Raw genomic sequence first — 19,331 nt, forward strand, 5'->3', positions numbered from 1 at the left:
TTAATCATTTTAGAACAGGCTCAGCTTTTGGAAGCCATCCAGGAAAGAAGCTTAAAGGAGGACTGGAGAGGAATTGATCCTTACTCACAATTCATAATTCTTTGCTTGTTCTGCATGAAAGGAAAGGAAAGAGAAAGGGGTAGTGGATTGGTAACATGGGATGGCGAGGCACGAAGCCGGCAGGCTGACGCCGGGCAGTGTGACCGGGAGGCCCCTCGCCTGTGAGGTGGATGTAACAGAGTTGTTGAAAGGAAGAAATCTAACATTGAGGAAAGCACCTGGCAGTAGAACCCTAAGATTTCAGAGCTAGAAGAGATTTTCCGGTCACTCATTTTATAAATGATTTGTATTTTGGCTCCCTCATTCCTTTCCTTTTGGGGCACCAAAGTGAGACACTGTGCTGGTTCTAATGAGAGGCAGTTGGGGGCATGTTTAAGCTTTTTTTTTTTTTTAATTAAAATTTTTTTAAAAAAAATTTTAGAGCATGAGTCGGGGGAAGGGCAGAGGGAGAGGGAGAATCCCAAGCAGACTCCATGCTGAATGCAGAGCCTGACTCAGGACTTGATCTCAGGACCCTGAGGTCATGACCTGAGCTGAAATCCAGAGTTGGATGCTTAACTGACTGAGCCACTCAAGCGTTCCGCATGTTTAAGCATTTCTGCCTGTATGTGCATAAAATAGCTTTGGCAACCTATACCCCAAGAAACCCCCATTGTGTTGGTTTTGGGGAGATCGGTGGCTGGAGAACAGTGAGGGTGGGAGATGAGTTCGTGTGTGTGTGCGTGTTTGCACCTTTGGGATACTGAACCATGTGACTTTATTATATGACGGTTCTTGAGAAGAGAGGCAGTTGGGGCTGTGGGCTCCATCAGGAGGGGCCCACCAGCACCCCACTTGTCACACCCATCTGCTTGGGCTTCAGGTGCGGCGGCAGCACATGGAACGTTGTACCAGCTTCCTGGTGGATGAGCTGGGCGTGGTGGATCGAGGCCAGGCTGGAGACCGCATCTTCTTCGTGTCTGCCAAGGAGGTGCTCAATGCCAGGATCCAGAAGGCCCAGGGCATGCCTGAAGGAGGTGACGATGGGACAAACTTCTTCCTTTTCCCTGATGTTTGAGACAGTTGGTTTATGCTAAGTCAGCTGGTAGAAGATAGTTCTAAGAATGAGATGCCAAGAAGAGCCATGAGTGAGAAGCTCTTCGCTTCTCTGCCGGTGTTTTAAGCCCAGCGCCCGGTCAGATTGGCTTTGGGGGATTTCACCGTTTTCCTCTGCTGCGCAGTTTTTTCCCCCGACTCACGTGGTGTAATTCTCCTAGGGGGCGCTCTTGCAGAAGGCTTTCAAGGGAGGATGTTTGAGTTTCAGAATTTTGAAAGGAGATTTGAGGTGAGCCCTTTGATTCCGGTATGTGGTTGTTCTGTGCCTTTCTAACACCCACCAGCCATGTCCCTGGCAGTGAACGCCAGAGCCTGGCCTGTGACTGGTGGACCCTAGTGGCCTCTGCCTCGCTCAGCACCTCTCGTCTGTTCTAGGAGTGCATCTCCCAGTCTGCAGTGAAGACCAAATTTGAGCAGCACACAGTCCGCGCCAAGCAGATTGCAGAAGCCGTTCGTCTCATCATGGATTCCCTGCACATTGCGGCACAGGAGCAGCGGTAAGAACCCAAGACCGCGTGCCCACAGAGGGCAGTGCTGGGAAATGATCACCTCCACCTGCCCCCACAGACGTGGTGGCAGAGCTGAGTCTCTGGGCTGCCACCAGGCCCAGTTAGATCCACGTGGAGTAGACTGGTGAGGACGGCTGTTGGGTGTCTGGTTGTCCTCTGTGGTCTGTATGGTGGTCCCCTGAAATGCGGCCCCACAAGCCCGTGTTGGAGGCCTCAGCCTAGTACCACACTGAGCACTGCAGCGTTTCTCAGAGCTTGAAGCAGGACATTTTTAACTTTTTTTTAAAGATTTTATTTTATTTTAGGGGCACCTGGGTGGCACAGCGGTTAAGCGTCTGCCTTTGGCTCAGGGCGTGATCCCAGCGTTATGGGATCGAGCCCCACATCAGGCTCCTCCGCTACGAGCCTGCTTCTTCCTCTCCCACTCCCCCTGCTGTGTTCCCTCTCTCTCTGGTTGTCTCTATCTCTGTCAAATAAATAAATAAAATCTTTAAAAAAAAAAAAGATTTTATTTTAAGTAATCTCTACACCCAGTGTGGGGCTTGAACTCATAACCCTGAGAATAAGAGTTGCATGTTCCACCAACTGAGCCCGCCAAGCACCCCTCCAGGGTACTTTTCTTCTTCTTCTTCTTTTTTTTAATATTTATTTGTTTGGGTGGGAGGGGCAGACTTCCGGCTGAGGGCTGAGCCCAAGTTGGGGCTCAGTCTCAGGACCCAGAGACCATGACCTGAGCTGAAATCTAGAGTCAGACGCTCAACCGACTGAGCCACCCAGGCATCCTGCCCAGGACACGTTTTTTAAAAATGACCTTTTCTTGTAGAAATTTACATCTAGGAAAATATAGAGAATAATATAAAAACATCTTCCTTCCTTCGGCATTTGCTTTACGTTATCTTAAAGTTGAAATAAAACAAAACACCCCATTAACTACCCTTTGATTCTTCAGCCCCTGACCCGCTGTCTTCCTACCCGTTCCTCAGATGCATCCACACCCATGACTTTGGTGTGTAGCTGTCATCCATTTAAAAAGTACATTCGCATAGATCCTGAAGATTCTGTAATGTTGCTTTGTCTGTGCCTCAAATACGGACGCGTGGTAGCGGGACTGTCCTTGTTAGTGCACCTTGTCTGTCTTTCTGCTCAGCATTGGTTTTGCCCCCTACCCTGTCGATAACATAGGGTTGGAGTTTGTGACTATAAACTGCCATAGAATATTCCCTTGGGGATATAGCTCACCTTCCCGTGGACTTTTTTAAGTGTTTATTTATTTAAGTGATCTCTGTCCCCAGCGTGGGGCTCGAGCGCACAACCCCGAGATCAGGCATGGGACGCCCCCCCAACTGAGTCAGCCAGGTGCCCCTCCCGTGGGCTGATTTTTAGGGTGCTTTATTTTCCTGGTGCAAACCCTGCCACAGGGGACACCGGTTCGCATGTCCCCTTGTGCGCAGTTGGGAGAATCTGTCTGGGATGAACTCTTGGAGGTGGCATCGTTCCGTCTCGGGTGTGTGTGAGTTTTCAGTTTGCCCTGTTTTCCTTTGCCGCTCTCTGAAGCATCTGAACGCGCCCCCAGTCCCACCGGAAGCGTGTTGCTGGGACTCGGCTCTCCCCGGCCTTGCCGGCCCTTGAGACTTGCTCATTTTTGTCAGGCCCCGGCCTGCCTAAAGTAGAACCTATGTTTAATAGCATCACCCAGTGCCTAGTGAGGCTGAGCTTTTATGTCGTCCGCGAATGGGCAGGACTTGTCCTAAGCCCCCTGACAGCGCCTCTTCCGAGGTGGCGGACCCAAGAGCACACGGCTGGCATCTGGGAGGGGGGAAGCGCGTCTCCGGGCGTGCGCGTGAGACTGCGGGGCCGCTGCTGGGGCACACGCAGGCTTCCCGGCATCCCCTTGCTTCTCCGCTGGCCTGTGCGGGGACCCGCTCTTGAAACCAGCGCGCGCTCTTTCAGGGTTTATTGCCTGGAAATGCGGGAAGAGCGGCAGGAGCGGCTGAGGTTTATTGACAAGCAGCTGGAACTCCTGGCGCAGGACTACAAGCTTCGGATTAAGCAGATCACGGAGGAGGTCGAGAGGCAGGTAAGGAGCGGGGAGGAAGCACTCCAGGGAGATCTGGACCCCAAGTGGCATCCAGAGTGCTGGGAAGGTGAAAGAGTGCACGTCCTCATCCTGGGAGTTTCTCAGCCGTCCAGAGGAAGTGGTGGCCCTGACTTAAGCGCACAGTACCCGCCCCCACCCCCCTGGGGCTCCCTGGTCCACTGTGTGACCCTGGGCCAGTCCCCGTCCTCCTGGCCTCCCCTCTGCATCTCCGATGAGTGTTCACTCGCCCGCCTGTAACATCGCTTCTCCCTCAGAAGCTTTCCTGCTTAAGTGAGCTGAGGAGCCTGCCCGCTCGCAGGGGAGCTTGTGCGGTCTGTGAGAGACGCTGCAGGATGGAGCCGTGCTCGCTCTCCGTGCCTCACGGTGTGCCTCATTGTCCCGCAGGTGTCCACCGCGATGGCGGAAGAGATCAGGCGCCTCTCCGTGCTGGTGGACGAATACCAGATGGATTTCCACCCTTCCCCAGTGGTTCTCAAGGTCTACAAGAACGTGAGTCGTCAAGCGACAGGTGTTCTGCACTTACCTCCGTCCCTTTTGGCTATGGTGGACTCGTAGCCCCGCAGGACAGTGATTCAGCCCCTGCTGGTCTGTGTCCGGGCCCCTCAGCCCGGGGGGTACAGGACCCCGACGGTCGTGCTGCCTCTGCTGCTCTTCACCTCTCCCTTCTGCTTGCAGGAGCTGCACCGCCACATAGAGGAGGGACTGGGCCGGAACATGTCCGACCGCTGCTCCACCGCCATCACCAGCTCCCTGCAGACTATGCAGCAGGACATGATAGGTCAGTGCTGCAGACAGCTTTGCGCTGCCCGGAGGTCCGCTTTGGAGGCCCGTCTGCAGAAATAACGGCCTTTCCTTGTCAGTCACCTTTGATGCTGAGTTAGTTCCAGACCCTCAGGTTCTTGGGGGCTGTTGTGCTTTCATTGCACACATGCTCCAGGAGCCGTCTTGGGTGACCCCATGGGACCGTCCCAGGCTGAGGGTCTGGGCTGTCCTGAGAGTCACACGGGCCGTAAAGGTCAGCACATCTAGGGCCTCGGTGCACAGAGCCCTGGGGAGCGCTGTCCTGTCTGTCTGAGGGAGGCACTTGCAGCCCTATGGGCCCACTCCTGCCAGGAACCGTCAGCAGCCTCGGCAGTGGCCGGAGTGGCCTCCATTCCGAGGCTGGGCACTGGTGCGGCACTGGGCCGAGCTGATGGGCCTTCTCGTTTCTGCTCCCTACAGATGGTTTGAAACCCCTCCTTCCTGTGTCTGTGCGGAGTCAGATAGACATGCTGGTCCCTCGGCAGTGCTTCTCCCTCAGCTATGACCTGAACTGTGACAAGCTGTGTGCTGACTTCCAGGAGGACATCGAGTTCCATTTTTCTCTCGGGTGGACCATGCTGGTGAATAGGTTCTTGGGCCCCAAGAACAGCCGCCGGGCCTTGATGGGCTACAATGACCAGGCAAGCAGCGTCCCTCCCCCTCGGGCTTCACTGGAGGCCCGTCTGCACCTGCCTGCAGACACAGGGCCGGTTTGGACAGGGCTTTCCTGCAGTAACAGCCGTGGCACCTCTGCTGCCCCACAGCGTGCTGCGGTTCCAGGTTTTACCGCAGATCAGTCAGGTCTTAGCCTAAGCACTGATGGTTGTGAAATTGAAAATGTGAGCTGAAGTTTTTTCTCTAATATATGGTTTTTTTCTTTTTTTTTTTTTTTTAAGATTTTTTAATTCATTTGACAGAGATTGAGACAGCCAGCAAGAGAGGGAACACAGGCAGGGGGAATGGGAGAGGAAGAAGCAGGCTCCCAGTGGAGGAGCCTGATGTGGGGCTCGATCCCAGGACTCCGGGATCACGCCCTGAGCCGAAGGCAGATGCTTAACGACTGAGCCACCCAGGCGCCCCTTTCTCTAATATATGTTAAAATAAGTGTGTGACTATTAAATATAGAAGATTTAAGTGTGCCCATGTGGCACCATTTCCCAATTCAGATTTTAAACCACTCCTGTCCATACCACTTGAATTATCGTGTGTACTGTTCCCGGTGCCCATCCCACACTTGGCGGGAAGGCCGGTGCTCACATTTTGTGGGGTCCCCCAGGGCTCCCCTTGGGGCTGCCATGTCTGTTACGAAGGCTAAATTCTTCCTGGCTGCATGCAAAGCTTACTTGGTTTTTTTTCCTTTTGGAAACTGCAGAGCCACGCTGCGTCGCTGTTCCCAGCCTCCAGGCCCTGAGGCTCACCTTGCGTTCTATTGAATGAGAGACTTGCAACACCCTTCTTACCCTCTTCGTTGTTTCTCTTCAGGTGCAGCGCCCCGTCCCTCTGACGCCAGCCAACCCCAGCATGCCCCCACTGCCGCAGGGCTCCCTCACCCAAGAAGAGCTCATGGTTTCCATGGTCACCGGCCTAGCCTCCCTGACATCCAGGACCTCCATGGGCATTCTCGTTGTTGGAGGCGTGGTCAGTGACAAGCCCTGCCCGGGAAAGCTGGGGGCAGGCGGGCGGGGGCTGAGGGGCACAGTCCTGATGGGGGTCCCTGTGTTGGCCCTGTGCGTCACAGTGGGCACGGCGGTGGTTTCATGGCCACCAGCGACTGTTCACAGTGGTCTCATGGGGAGCTGTGCACAGCCTGAGCCTAAGCTTCAATGTGTATTCCTTGACTTCTTTAAGTCTCATTCCACTAACACGAGGTTTAGACAACACCAGTCCTGTCTTACAGAGGAGGAACATCTCATTGGCTTGCCAAAGACAGAGTTAGGATCAGAACTCTGATCTCAAGGCCATGTTTGTCCCCGATGGAGCCCATACTATATGATGGGCAGGGAAGAGACCTGAGCAATGGACAAAGCTGGGTTCTAGATAGGTGGGTGTGGCCAGGAGCTTCTCATAGGTGAGGAAGCCGAGAGCAAAACCTGCAACAGTTTAAGACAAAAGAGCCCAGGCCGAGCCTTGAACCCTTGTCTGTCTGTCTCCTGGTTTTTTTTGCCCTTCCTTTCCACCCCAAGGCCTGAGATCACAGGCTGCCTTCTTGATAGCTGGGGTGCTCCCCACATCCTGACCCACGACAAGCTGCAGCCAGAATAGGTAATATGTTGAGTTTTCTTAATATTGCGGCCTTGCTTTCTCGGCCATGGTCTTCTGAGCTCTACGGGGGTCACACATGTGATGGTAACAAAACTGCCAGGAGTCGTACTCGGAGTCATACTCGGCGTGGAGGGCTGGGGGGACACAGATTGAGGCCCCTTGCCATGCCTCTCTGCAGGTGGTGCGTGCTGTGCTGCTTTATTCATAGACGATGACCTGGCAGAGGGTCAGTAGCTCAGACGCTGATACTTGATGGTCATGTGACCCTCTGAAATACCCCTTTTTTTCCCCAAACAACCCTGTGAGTTGATTGGAGGCCATTATGCCTCTTTTGGGAAGAATGAGTGTAAAGAAACTTGCCCAAGTGTCAGGCGGGCAGGCAGCACTGAAGCCTTGATTTCTGGCTCCGTGACCAGTGCTCTTTGACCATAACCACACCGCCTTGAACCACAGTATTACAACAGACCCACGGAAGCCACCCACCGAGGAACGAAATGCAGAATTCTACTTGTCAGTGCCACTGGAGTGGACTGTCACGTTAGAGCATGCCCATGTCATCTTGAGGAATTCTGAGTGTCTGGGTCTATGCTTCTGGTCTAACACCACCTTCCCTACCCCCTGTCCCCCTGCCACCAACCTTTGCACGAGTTACGTCACATGGCCAACACTAAGTGACCCTTGTTTCTGAACTGGGACCCTTGGGCAGGTCCGGGCGGTGACAGCTGAGTGGATGGGCAGTGGGATGGCAGAGAGTCTGCTTTGGCTCATCACTGTGCCTCTGCAGGTGTGGAAGGCTGTGGGCTGGCGGCTCATCGCCCTCTCTTTTGGGCTCTATGGCCTCCTGTATGTCTACGAGCGTCTGACCTGGACCACCAAGGCCAAGGAGAGGGCCTTCAAGCGCCAGTTCGTGGAGTACGCGAGCGAGAAGCTGCAGCTTATCATCAGCTATACCGGCTCCAACTGCAGCCACCAAGTCCAGCAGTGAGTGGCCCGCCGCGCCGAGGGGCCACTGCCGGCTCCTGTGGTTCAGGACTTCCTCTAGCTTCCCTTTGGCCCTGGCCTGGAAACCACTGGGTCCTGAGCACTGTCTGCCGGTGGCCTTCAGTTGTGCAGTGTCGACTTCGAGACCAGGGACGGGGAGAGGGGTCTTTCCGGGGACACCTTATGTCCTGGACTGGGACCAAGTAGGCCTATGTTTTCTTAAGGAAGGAGGCTATGGGAAGACAAGGGACGTTACTTGTAGCTTTTATTAAAGGTTGCCCTGAAGGGCTTGGCTTATACGCAGGGCTTTAAAATGTTAAGCCATAGGTCTGTCTTCCTGGCATAGCTTTGGGCAGCCGGGGCTGGCTTCTGGACGGGGGTGCCGGCCTGCCTGCCTTACATCGCTGCATGGCAGGCCCCTTGCTAGGCACTTGGCACCTAATTTTTCATTTTCTCTGTGAACCTTTGAAATAGACGTTGTTTGTTTTGGCATCTGTTCTTTCCAATGGGGAAACCGAGACTGGAAGAGTCGTCCCTTTCCCCTGCCACTGGGTGATTAGCAGCAGAGCTGGCATCTGAATCGTGGCCTGTCGTGCCCCAGCCAGGGTGCTCCTGGCTCTCTCCCCGTGGTGATGCTGAGTGCGGGGTGGCTGTGACGTCCACGGTCTCGGCGGGGGGCAGGGAGGATTCCGCCACTCTGGGGTGGCGCGGGGCAGAGCTGCCAACGGCTGACACACGGGCTGCCCTGCGCTCGGTGGGATTTAGCCAGCGACGGTGTTCTGCAGAACAGCCTTGCGGCCCGGTCGATCCTGACTCTCTCCCCCGCCCAGGGAGCTGTCTGGGACCTTTGCTCATCTGTGCCAGCAAGTTGATGTCACCCGGGAGAACCTGGAGCAGGAAATTGCCGCCATGAACAAGAAAATTGAGGTTCTCGATTCACTTCAGAGCAAAGCAAAACTGCTCAGGTGAGGTCAGCGTGGGTGGCCAGAGGAGGTGGGCTCCGGTGCGCGGCCCAGGCGCTGTGGGCGCGTCTGCGTCTTGTGTGTGGACACGAACCTCGCGTGTCTGTGGGAGGTTAGATGGCACGCCGCTGGAGGTTCGAGACATAGGGTCTCCGCCCTTCAGAGGCTTGCAGTCAGGACTGTGGTGGCAGTGGAGGAACCGAGCCGTATGGTTCCTTGAAGTCTGGCTCACGGGCCCCTCCTCCCTAGCCTCACATGGCTGGCATCCCTCGTGTGACCCATGTCCTTTTTCTTTTTCTTTTTTTTTTTTTAAGATTTATTTATTTGACAGAGAGAGACAGCCAGAGAGATCGGGAACACAAGCAGGGGGAGTGGGAGAGGAAGAAGCAGGCTCATATAGGAGGGGCCTGATGTGGGGCTGGATCCCAGAACGCTGGGATCACACCCTGAGCCGAAGGCAGACACTTAACAACTGAGCCACCCAGGCACCTCCCATGTCCTTTTTCTAAAAGGGAAAATTGAGGCCTCCAGAAGTTAAGTACATTGGTCTGGGGCCCCACAGGAGATGATCAGGCCACGAGTAGAAGATTCCAGGCATGCGCCATCCCAGCGGTCTGTGACACTCTGCACGTCGATTATCTTTCATTGTTGACTGTGTGCTGGGGACTCAGGGCTAGGCCTGCCAGCCGCTTTACTCCATTTCTCTCTAAGCTCAGGGAAGGGGGCAGGTCAGCATTTTTACCCACAGGAGAGCTGGGTAGGCAGCTGGTGACTGGCAGGGCCCGTGCTGGCACCCAGACCTGGGTGGGGTCCCTGTTGAAAGAGCTTCTGTCCATGCTTTGCTGGAGAGGATGCCTCTGAGGAGCAGGAGGCCTGGGTTCTGGCCCCGGCGCTCGTGTTTGGGCAGGTCACGGAGCTTTCTCAGGTCTCATTGTTTTTATTTGTAAAACGGAGCAGAATTTCACGACAGAGCCACAGAGCTGAACGGAAAAGCGCTGTGCAAAGGTCCTCGGCCTGCTCAGCCCGAGATAACATCAGCACACGGGGACCCTGTGCTTCCTGCCCCTGCTGGTGACGTCAGCGCCAGCCCCCTTGGCAACTAGTGGACTTTCCCTCCCTGACGGTGCAGATGTGCCCTCCCCGCCCACCAGCCTGGCTCAGGCCTTCTCTAGGGACACATGGGACATCTCACGGCGGTGGTGGTGGGGGCGTGTGTGGTGGTGTCTGCTCCCTCTGCTGCTCGTCACCAACGGGGACAGGGGGTACCTGTAAGGGCTGCGTATCCAGCAGCCCAACCCCTCACCGACAGGCAGGAAAACGGAGTTCCGGACAGTTCGGGGACTTGCCTGTGGTCAGGGGAAGGCAGCATAGGGCTTGAGCATCAGGAAAGCCCGACTTTTGGCTCCACCGTGACAGTGTGACTCTAGGAAGTTACGTAACCTCTTTGGGCCTCTTTTCCTTTTCTTTGCAGTGGGGGTGATCAGAGGAGTAAACAAGGCTACACGTCAAGCGTCCTTAGCATAGCACGCTTGGCCTGTCAAGCTATCGCCTGTGATCAGCGCTGAGTGTTGCAAAATAACCATTTCTCCGCAGGAATAAAGCTGGTTGGTTGGACAGCGAGCTCAACATGTTCACGCACCAGTACCTGCAGCCCAGCAGATAGTGGGCCGCCGTGAGCCGGAGCCCGCGTGGAGAAGGGCGGTGCCGCCAGCCGTGTGGGCCTCCCACTGGAACGACGTGCAGCTCCTGCCCGTGGCTGCCACCGTGAGAGCGAAAGCGCCCCCCCCCCCCCGGTCTCATACCATTTTGAGCCCTCAATCGCTAGGTTTTTTTTTTTTTCCTCCCCCGTTGCCTGCTGTTGCAGGAAGATCTGGCTCATACCCCTAAAGGAGACTTTTTTAATGACGACTGTGGACAGCATGGTACCAAGGAGTCGAGTCTTTGCTTTGTAAGGTGCACTTGATTGAGACTCATTTGAGTGCTTGACAAGGTCTTGGGATCTGCCCTCACTGCAGAATGCCTGGTTGGAGCCTCTAAGGGTACCAGGCAGGCCCCCTTCTCTGGCCAACACTAACACCGACCTGAGCGTACCCGCCTGCCATGCACTCCAGCACCCCTGCAGAGAAAGGCTGTCTTAGGGAGGGTTGAGTTTTCTTCCCAGGTTGCACTGGAACATGTTCCAGAAAGGCCGAGTCCATCCCAGAAGGGCTGTTCCCGGTGTGTGTGTCAAGTTTGGCCCTTCAGCTTTTGTGCTTCGCTCCTTCAGCAGAGCATTTCAGACACATCTTGGAGGTGGGGCTTGCCTTGGGTAGTAGGCTGAGGCAGGCCTCCTGCCATGGGGGGTGGGAAAGGTGTTGCAGAAGTGACTGGAGTCAGAGTGGCTGAGGGGAAGGGCCGTGTGGAGAGAGCAGGTAGCTGGTTCCATGATGGGGAGGGGCTTGGCCTCCCTCCTCTTCACTGTGTCCCTTTTCTGGTTTCGGTCCTTAGCCCGTGCCGTCTGGTTTTATTGTTGGTCAGAGATGGTTTGGTCCAGAGCGTTCAAGGACGTAGCCGAAGGAAAGATGGCAGAGGGAGGGGGCTGGAGAATGTGAAGTCCACAGAAAACAGGGCCTTCTGTTTGACCTTACCCTGTGAGGGGTTCACAGGGTCTGAGAGCCCACTCTGTTAGCTTGATTGCATCCCTGTTAGGTTCCTTAAGAAACGCTCCCGCCCTTTCCTTGGCCCAGGCTGCCCTTCCACCGGTCCTCTGGACTGTCTCCTGTGCCAGTGAGCCTGTGGGAGACCCCGCAGCCGTCCTCCAGTCCTCCCATCCTCCCTGATCCCCAGAGCCTCTTACTGACCCTCACCTGGCCTTGTGTTGACTTGGAGAAATGTTTCCTATTGAGTTTGGGATTGTTTCTGGTTGAAGTGGGGACGGGTTCCTGTCTTCAAGCTGTTAACTGGGGCAAGCAGCCTTCACAGTTCAGGTCAGAGAACTTCCTAGAAACCAGCAGGTCTTCTCTCCCAGAAAGAGGTGGGGCTCAGGCACAGAGGTGGGGCTTGTCCTCGTGAACCCCCCTGTCCCCCCCGCCCGCCCTCCAGCTTCCGGGAAATGAGTTGGTGGCCTGTGCTCACTGGTGGGTGGCCATGCGGGTGGCATCCTGTCCAGGTGCCCGCTGGTCTTTCAGACCTTTAGCGCACCTGCTGTGTGGCACCAAGTGGCGGACCTTGCCTAGACCGCTGCACGGCAGGAGGACGTTCTGAGCTTTTTGTCAGGCCTAGATGGTGGTCCTTTCACAGTGTGTCAGGAGAAATCGGTGTCACACGATTCCAGTGAATTTTGTGCTTTTTGGAGGAAAAGAAATTATTTAATAACTAAACATGAATTTTTTTGAATGTAGCCCCTGGGCAATGAATGGAATTTTGAGTTTCTTATACAGTAAGTAAAATTAAATTAATCCCGCGGAGGGAAAGACTCTGACAGAAGTGTGGCAAAAAGCACTTTAATTTAATGCTGCTAACTTTGTTCTCTGGTTTTATGTTCATTTGCTGGAGTGTGAGACGTGCTTGACACAGTGAGGTTTTTCTCTGATGTATTTAAGGTGATCTATTTGCCTGAATTATTCCTGTATTATTGCTAATAATATTGGCACTAAAATAAAACCTAGTTGGAAACACTTTGTGGGAGCTCAGTTTACTGTTCTTAGGCAAACCACGTCTGCAGGCTGTATTTTGAAATGACCTTAACTTTGTTCAGGGGAAGTTCCAACTGTAATCTGCCTATGGGTTCCTCTTGCTCTTGGAAGGACTCTGATACTCTGAGAACAAAAGGCGTAACTGATCTTTAAGAACCAGGAAATCTAGAGTGATGTCTTTACAGATTTCGCTGTAACTCCAAGCCATTCGTTTTTCACTTAAAAAGTAATGACTCAGACTGGCCCACCCTAGTTTGCCTTCTGAGAACTTGGCTGTGAGCTTTCTTGTTTTTGGAAGGGCCTTCCTTCAGCAGTGACTAGTCAGCCTCCCTGGCCCCCCACACCTGGGACCCGGGCTCTGGTGCCCCCACTCCCTGCACCGTGGTCCTTCCGATGCCCAGGCCACAGACTAGGGGTGTCATCCTGGACTCCGGTGGCACTTGCTTCTGTCTTCAGAATAACCTCTGTACCCGGACCACTTTCCCCGGTCCATCACAGCCCCTGCTCTGGCCCCGGTCACTGCCACCTCGCGTGTCCCTCCTGCCCTTGCCCCAGCCGCTTGTTTCTAGGCAGCAAGCAGCCAGAGTGAGCTCGCCATAGATTTGAAGTAGAGATCCGCTCACGTTCTCTTCTGCCCTGGCTCCTGTCCCACCCAGAACAGGCCCACATCCTGGCGGTGGCCCTTGCAGGTGTGCACTGCCTCGCACCGCCCCTCACTCCCTGGCGCCCTCTGCTTTGGCCACACGGTTCCTTGCTGTTGGAAAATGCTCAGCATATAACCTCCGTTAAGTCTTGGCCCTGGCTGACCCTCTGCCTGTTCCTCCAGACGTCACAGCTAATTCTTTTTCCTCCACCCCTGCTGAGATGTTACCTCATTGTCTGGGCCTACCCAGACCACCCTACTCAGGCTCCCTCTTTCCTTCCCTGTTCCCTGGCACTTCTGAGGACTGTCACCCTGCAGCCCATGGAATAGCCATGGTTTCCTGGTCACCGTCCTCCAGCACGTAATACTGTTTGTTTGGTGTCCACCTGCTAGAACACTAGCTCTGCAAGTCCTGAGATTTTTGTCTATTTTGCTTATTGATACGTGCCAAGCATCTAGTCCAGTGCCTGGCACAGAAATCAGAACTCAGTATTGATACTTGCTGAATTAATGAATCCTGGCCTGATAACAGAGTCCACATACTATCAGCCCTCCAGGGTTGGGGGCCAGAACGAAATGCTACTAGAAACTTCCTAAGAGTAGGCATGGGACCAGGGGCTTTCAGATGTTCAAATCTCAGCAGCTGGAGGGCTGATGGGTCCTGGATTGGAGCCCAAGTCTTAATTTCCCAAAGCCCAGTGGCTTTCAAACATACTTTTCTCTTTTTCTTTCTTTTCTTTTCTTTTCTTTTCTTTTTTCTTTTCTTTTCTTTTCTTTTCTTTTTTCTTTCTTTTCTTTCTTTTTCCCACTATTAGAAATACACGATGAACGAGCGCACACGTGTATATGTATAGGTGAGACCAAAAATTCAAAGTCAATCAGTGCCCTTTTTCTGTGATACACACGTATATTCTCTTCCGCTGCTACACGCAACCCACTAAATTGCTCACCAGCTACTCCTAGATGACGACCCGTGTTTGGAAAAAGGTGTTCTAAACCCTGTTCCTCACTGAACACCGCCTAGTTCTCTATCCCCAGTCAAGACCAAATGCCTGTGGTTGTTCAGCCGACCTCATCCACTCCGAGAGTTCTGGGGAATCCAAGAGGTGGGATTTTTGGTTTTCCAGTAACAGTATCCCTATTTAATCACAAAGTATGTGGCCAGAATCTACCATCTTCCAAGGTTGGGCCTTCTTCACGGACGTCAGCTAAATTCACTCTGTCCTCCAGGACAGGGATTTCTGGCTCTGAGTCAGACTCTCAGGCTTGAGATTAGAACAGCCAGCTTTTAATGAGAGCACGTGTCAGACATTTATATGCACGGACCCAAATCTTCTTGGAAATTGGTGGTGTATTTGCCTCTGTGCAAATGAGGAAGTTCATGAATTCATCGAAATATTTGGGTGCCTACTATGTGCTAACAAGCACGGTGCTAAGCATGAGAGATAACAGCAGAGTAAGGTGGGTGAAAATCTCCGTCTTTCTAGAACTGGTATGCTAGTGGAGGGAGGCGGACTACAGGCAAAACCAGTTGAGTAAAAGACATACCAGCAGATAAGGACTATGGGGGAAAACGAGGCAGGGAAAGTTTGGGGAGGGTGTAACCACAGTGTGGTTGGGGTAGGCCTTCTGAGAAGACCACATTTGAAGGAAGACAGTGGGCAATGAAACCCTGTGGCCATCTAGGGCAGTGCATTCTAGACGGAGGGACCAGCAGATGGAATATCCGTTGGGAGCAGCCCAATATCTCTAAGGAGCACAGTGAGACTTGTGTGGTTGGAGCAGAGTGAGGGAGGGGCAGAGGACTAGGAGATGCGGTATGAAAAGGACCTGGAAGCAGGTGGGATCTCACAGGTGAGGACTTTGGCTTTACTCTGAGTGAGGTAGATGCAGTTGGAGAGCCTCGGGCAGAGGGTCCCATAAACTGACTTCCATCTTAAGGGGGTCCCGGGCTGCTGTGTAGACAGCATGTTGAGTAAGGATGGAAGCAGGGGCAGCAGTCAGAAGGTGACCAGTGTTCCAAGGAGGACAGGATGGTCCTTGGGGCCGGACGGCTGCGATTGAGGTGGTGAAAAGTAGTCAGGTTCTGGAGTCCTTTTAAAGATTGAAATGGGGGCACCTGGGTGACTCAGTTGGACATCTGATTCTTGGTTTCGGCTCAGGTCGTGGTCTCGGGGTTGTGGGATCAAGCCCTGCATTGGGCGGAGTCTGCTTGGGGTTCTCTCTCTCTCCCATAGATAGATAAATCTTTAAAAAAAATAAACATAGAAATGACGTACCGTGCTGACAGACTGGATGAGTCATGGATGACTCAAGGTCCTGGGCACATGGTAGGAGGGGGAGGGCTTCAGTGGAGCAGGTTTGGGGGAAATTGGGAGTCCGTTTGGGGCGTGTTAAACGTAAGGCCCCTCTTCTGTAGTTGGATGCGAGAACGTGGAGCTCAGGTGGAGTCGGGCCCAGAGATACATGTTTGGGAATCGGCACACGGATGGTGCCTTGGCCAGGGTTCCCCAGAAGGCAGAGCCTCAAGCAGAGGGCTCACACACTGTCATTTTATTTCTGCAGAACAGCCCCAGAGAGGAGTGGGGAGGGAGGGAGAGAGGAAGAGAGAAGTTGGAGGGAGGGAGAGCTCGCAGAAGGATACATTATAGAGCTGGCTGCCGTTAGACAAGCCCGCAGAGTAACACTGTGGCCTGGAGAAGCCATGCAGGCAAGTCTACCTTTCCCTGGTGGACAGGGAGGGGGAAGAATTATCCACTATTTCTCTCTTCCCACTGGTTGAAGATTTGCCCCTTGGGGCCCTGACTCTGTATTTCTGGGTTGCATATATGAATGCTGGGGCACCAAACTGGGGTCCATGGTGGGTGGTGGAGGTGAGGGACCTGGGCGTGGGCTGGGGTGTGGCGTGGGCAGGTTGTGTTTGCCCAAAGCACTCAGCCCGTGCGGAGCTGGAGCAACAAGCAGGTGGGGCCGGGAGGGTCCGCAGGGGGCAGAGAGTTTAGGTAGAAAAGTCTACTCCTTGGATTACTCAGAGCCGCGCCTGCCTTCCCTCCCTTCTTCCCCAGGAGGGGAGGTCTAAGTCTGACCCAACAGAGCCCGACGAGGCTGTAGCCAGCACAGTCTCTGCCTCCGAGGACTAGCGGCCCGAGCTACAGGCCCTGCTGGCACGGCTGGTCCCTCGTCCAGCCCCGTTCTAGACTGCCCTTGTCCTAGTCTCTGCCGCTGCTGCTCTGGTTCCTGCGGGGGTGAGCCAGACTTCGTCCCGAGGAGGCTTGGCCATCTGGTCCTGCTTGGACCGTGACTGCCACGACTGCCACTTGCAGTTACCAGTGGGTGCGGAGACACCAAGAGACAGATACCCGACGGGGTTCCCGACACTCCCCTGTCCCACCACGTAGCAGCAGCCCTGACTCCTCACGGGAATCAGAATCTCATTCCCAGCAGCACAGCGACTCTGCCCGCTGTTCTGCCAGCAGGACGGGCCCAGCCACCAGGGGATGGCCCCATCTTCAAGTTCGATGGGACCCTATCGTGTCCCTCAGCAGAAGCTTCCTGCCCCCAGGCACAGGAAACATGAACTTCACAAGTGGGTCATTGGAGTGATGGAGGCAGGGGCCTCTACTTACACCCTCTGCTTCCTGTCCCCGAGTACTCTGGCCGCGGGGGACACGGTGGCCTATCTTAGTACTTGGCAAGCAGAGCTGTGAGGTATGGTCCCCGAGCTTGATCTTTCTAGGCTGTGCCACTTGGGTGTTGGGGTTCCTGGAAAGATCAGTGGAGCTTTTGGTCAGATGCCCGTTGTTCCACATTTTGCTGAAAAACAGGTCCCTAGATGTGAGGCGATGTGTGTATACCATGTGACTACATCAGGGTTCTAAAGCCCTCAGATGGGGGGAGGGTCCCCCCGCAGGCCGGGCAGGGGAGACCGTATGTGGATTAGCATCAGTCTCAGGAAGTACAAATTGCCCCCCTCCAGGGCAAACGGAGGACGGATGCCGTCCACCTGCTACCGGTGGCTGGCTGGTCCCTTGGACATGGCGTGTGGAGGGCTCAGCTTTGGTCCTGCTTCAGCAGACCAGGTGTTCAGCAGCAGCAGGAACTCCTGGAGCCTTCGGGAGAGGAGCCCGGGCCACTTCACTCCTGTCGTCGTGACTGCTCTCTCTGTCCTTGGGCCCTCTCTACCCACACTGGGGAGGCTGCGGAGGGAGGCTGGCTGACGTCTACCAGCACATCACCCATTCCAGCTGTTTGACAACCATCTCCCCTGTCCTGGACATTCTTTGACAGATGGGAGGGGCTCCATTGGTGCTCACTGGCTCATCTTCCTACCCCCTCCCCAGTTCTCCTGGGCCCCCATCCTCCCAACTTCCCCCCCAGTCTCCTGGCCCCCAGCCAAATCCTTTGCCACCACCCAGGGCGTGTTGTGTGTATCTGTCCTGCAAACCGTTCATCCCTCTTTATGCGTGGGTGACCAAGTGCGCAGTGCACAGCTGTGTCTACTGGAAGGATTGGCCTTCATCTTTGTCCTCAGGGCCACTCCTGAGCGGGGGTGCTGGCACGGGAGTGGCAGCTGTCCATTCCAGCTAGGGCAAACACACTGCGCCCAATGAGGCCAAGTTCTTATCTGTTTCTTTACTTGCTTCACATCATTGTTTTAAAAAGGTTGATTTACTTATTAGAGAGAGAGTGAGCACAAGCAGCGGGAGCAGCAGGCAGAGGGAGAGGAAGAAGGCTCCCTGTGGAGCAGGGAGCCCCATGCCGGGCTCGATCCCAGGACTCTGGGATCATGACCTGAGCCAAAGGCAGACGTTTAACCAATTGAACCACACGGGCACCCCGCTTCACGGCTTTTAACAGCTTTATCAAGCTTTTATTTATTTGTTTGTTTGTTTGTTTATTTATCTTAAAGTAAGCTCTATGCCCAACATAGGACTTGAACTCATGACCCTGAGATCAAGGGTCACATGCTCTACCAACTGAGCCAGCCAGGCGCCCCTTATGGAGATATAATTTATATACAATAAACTACAAGTTTAACGTGTACATTAAGCTTAGACATAGGTGTGCACCATGAGACCATCACCACAACCAAGACAGTGGACATATCCATCACCGCCAAGGTTCCCTCATGGCCCTTTATCATGCCTTCTTCCACACCCCCCAGCCACCACTGATCTATCACTATAGATGCTTACATTTTCTGAAGTTTTATACAGATGGAAGATACAGTACATACTCTATTCCATGCAACATAATTATCTTGAGATGTTTCCATATTGTGTATCAACAGCTTATTCATTTTTATTGCTGAGTAGTAGCTGTTGTATGGATATACCATGATTTGTTTCTCCATTCATCTGTTGACATATGTTTGAATACAGCTGTGACCATCCTTATGCAAATCTGTGTATGGACAGTTGTTCCTCATTGGATAAATGCCTAGGAGTAGAATGACTGGCTTGTATGGTGGGTATGAACTTACTAAAAAAAAAAAAAAAGACAACACAGCTTTATCGTGGTGTAATTTACACACAAAATTCACTCATTTTAAGTGTAAATTAAATCATTTTAGCAAGTTTACAAAGTTGTGCAGCCTTCACCACAATCCATTTTAGAGCGTGCCCAGCACCCCAGAATTATCCCTCTTGCTCTCCTTTTTTCTTTTTTCCCTTCCTTTCCGTCCTCCCTTACTCCTTTTTTTTTCCTTCCTGTTAATTTGCTGAATTACACTGATTGATTTTAAGATGTTTTGGTCAAGTCACTTCACGTCGTACGACCTCCGTTTTTGGTTTTCTCTGTAAAATGGAGCCGGCATGCTCCGCATAGGAGCTGGATTACAGGGATCTGTCTTCGTGCTTAACCCAACTGCCTCTCCCTCTCCTCCAGGCAGGGATCCCTCTTCCTTCTTCTCTGCCTCCCAGTGCCTAGCACCGTGCCTCTTGGTACAAAGTAGGCACGATAAATACTGGAGAGAAAGTATGAAAGAATGGGTCTCCAGCCGCCCACTACCCCACTCCCACCCGGCCTCCCATAGAGGAATTCTGCGGCTTGGAAGTACCTTCCGGTCCAGACTCTGAAACTGCCGCAGCGAAACCCCGCGTGGCCGGCGGCCCCGTTCTGACCAATCGGAGCTCGCCTTTCGGGGGCACGCCCCATTCCTACAATCGACAACCAGTGCGCTGTCTCGGCAGTTGACCAATCAGCTGTTGAGTCCCGCTGTTAGTCCCGCCTCAATGTTGAAACTGC

The 19,331-nt window shown here is 53.7% G+C and overlaps 1 protein-coding gene across 5 annotated transcripts in view; it reads left to right on the forward strand.

Moving 5' to 3' along the window:
- MFN2 (mitofusin 2) overlaps window positions 1-12,425 on the forward strand; it is a 28,311-nt gene extending 15,886 nt beyond the window's left edge. For all 5 annotated transcript variants that reach the window (XM_034671213.1, XM_011229312.3, XM_011229314.3 and 2 more), the window contains 11 exons: window positions 923-1,076; window positions 1,317-1,384; window positions 1,531-1,652; window positions 3,615-3,741; window positions 4,147-4,251; window positions 4,438-4,540; window positions 4,984-5,204; window positions 6,046-6,201; window positions 7,610-7,806; window positions 8,637-8,771; window positions 10,362-12,425. In XM_034671213.1, the coding sequence (XP_034527104.1) occupies window positions 923-1,076; window positions 1,317-1,384; window positions 1,531-1,652; window positions 3,615-3,741; window positions 4,147-4,251; window positions 4,438-4,540; window positions 4,984-5,204; window positions 6,046-6,201; window positions 7,610-7,806; window positions 8,637-8,771; window positions 10,362-10,431 (1,458 nt within the window). In that variant the 3' untranslated portion in view covers window positions 10,432-12,425. The remainder of the gene's footprint in view (window positions 1-922; window positions 1,077-1,316; window positions 1,385-1,530; window positions 1,653-3,614; window positions 3,742-4,146; window positions 4,252-4,437; window positions 4,541-4,983; window positions 5,205-6,045; window positions 6,202-7,609; window positions 7,807-8,636; window positions 8,772-10,361) is intronic.
- The last annotated feature ends 6,906 nt before the right edge of the window (window positions 12,426-19,331 follow it).

Source organism: Ailuropoda melanoleuca, chromosome 11 (assembly GCF_002007445.2).
Source record: "Ailuropoda melanoleuca isolate Jingjing chromosome 11, ASM200744v2, whole genome shotgun sequence".
NCBI lineage: Eukaryota > Metazoa > Chordata > Mammalia > Carnivora > Ursidae > Ailuropoda > Ailuropoda melanoleuca.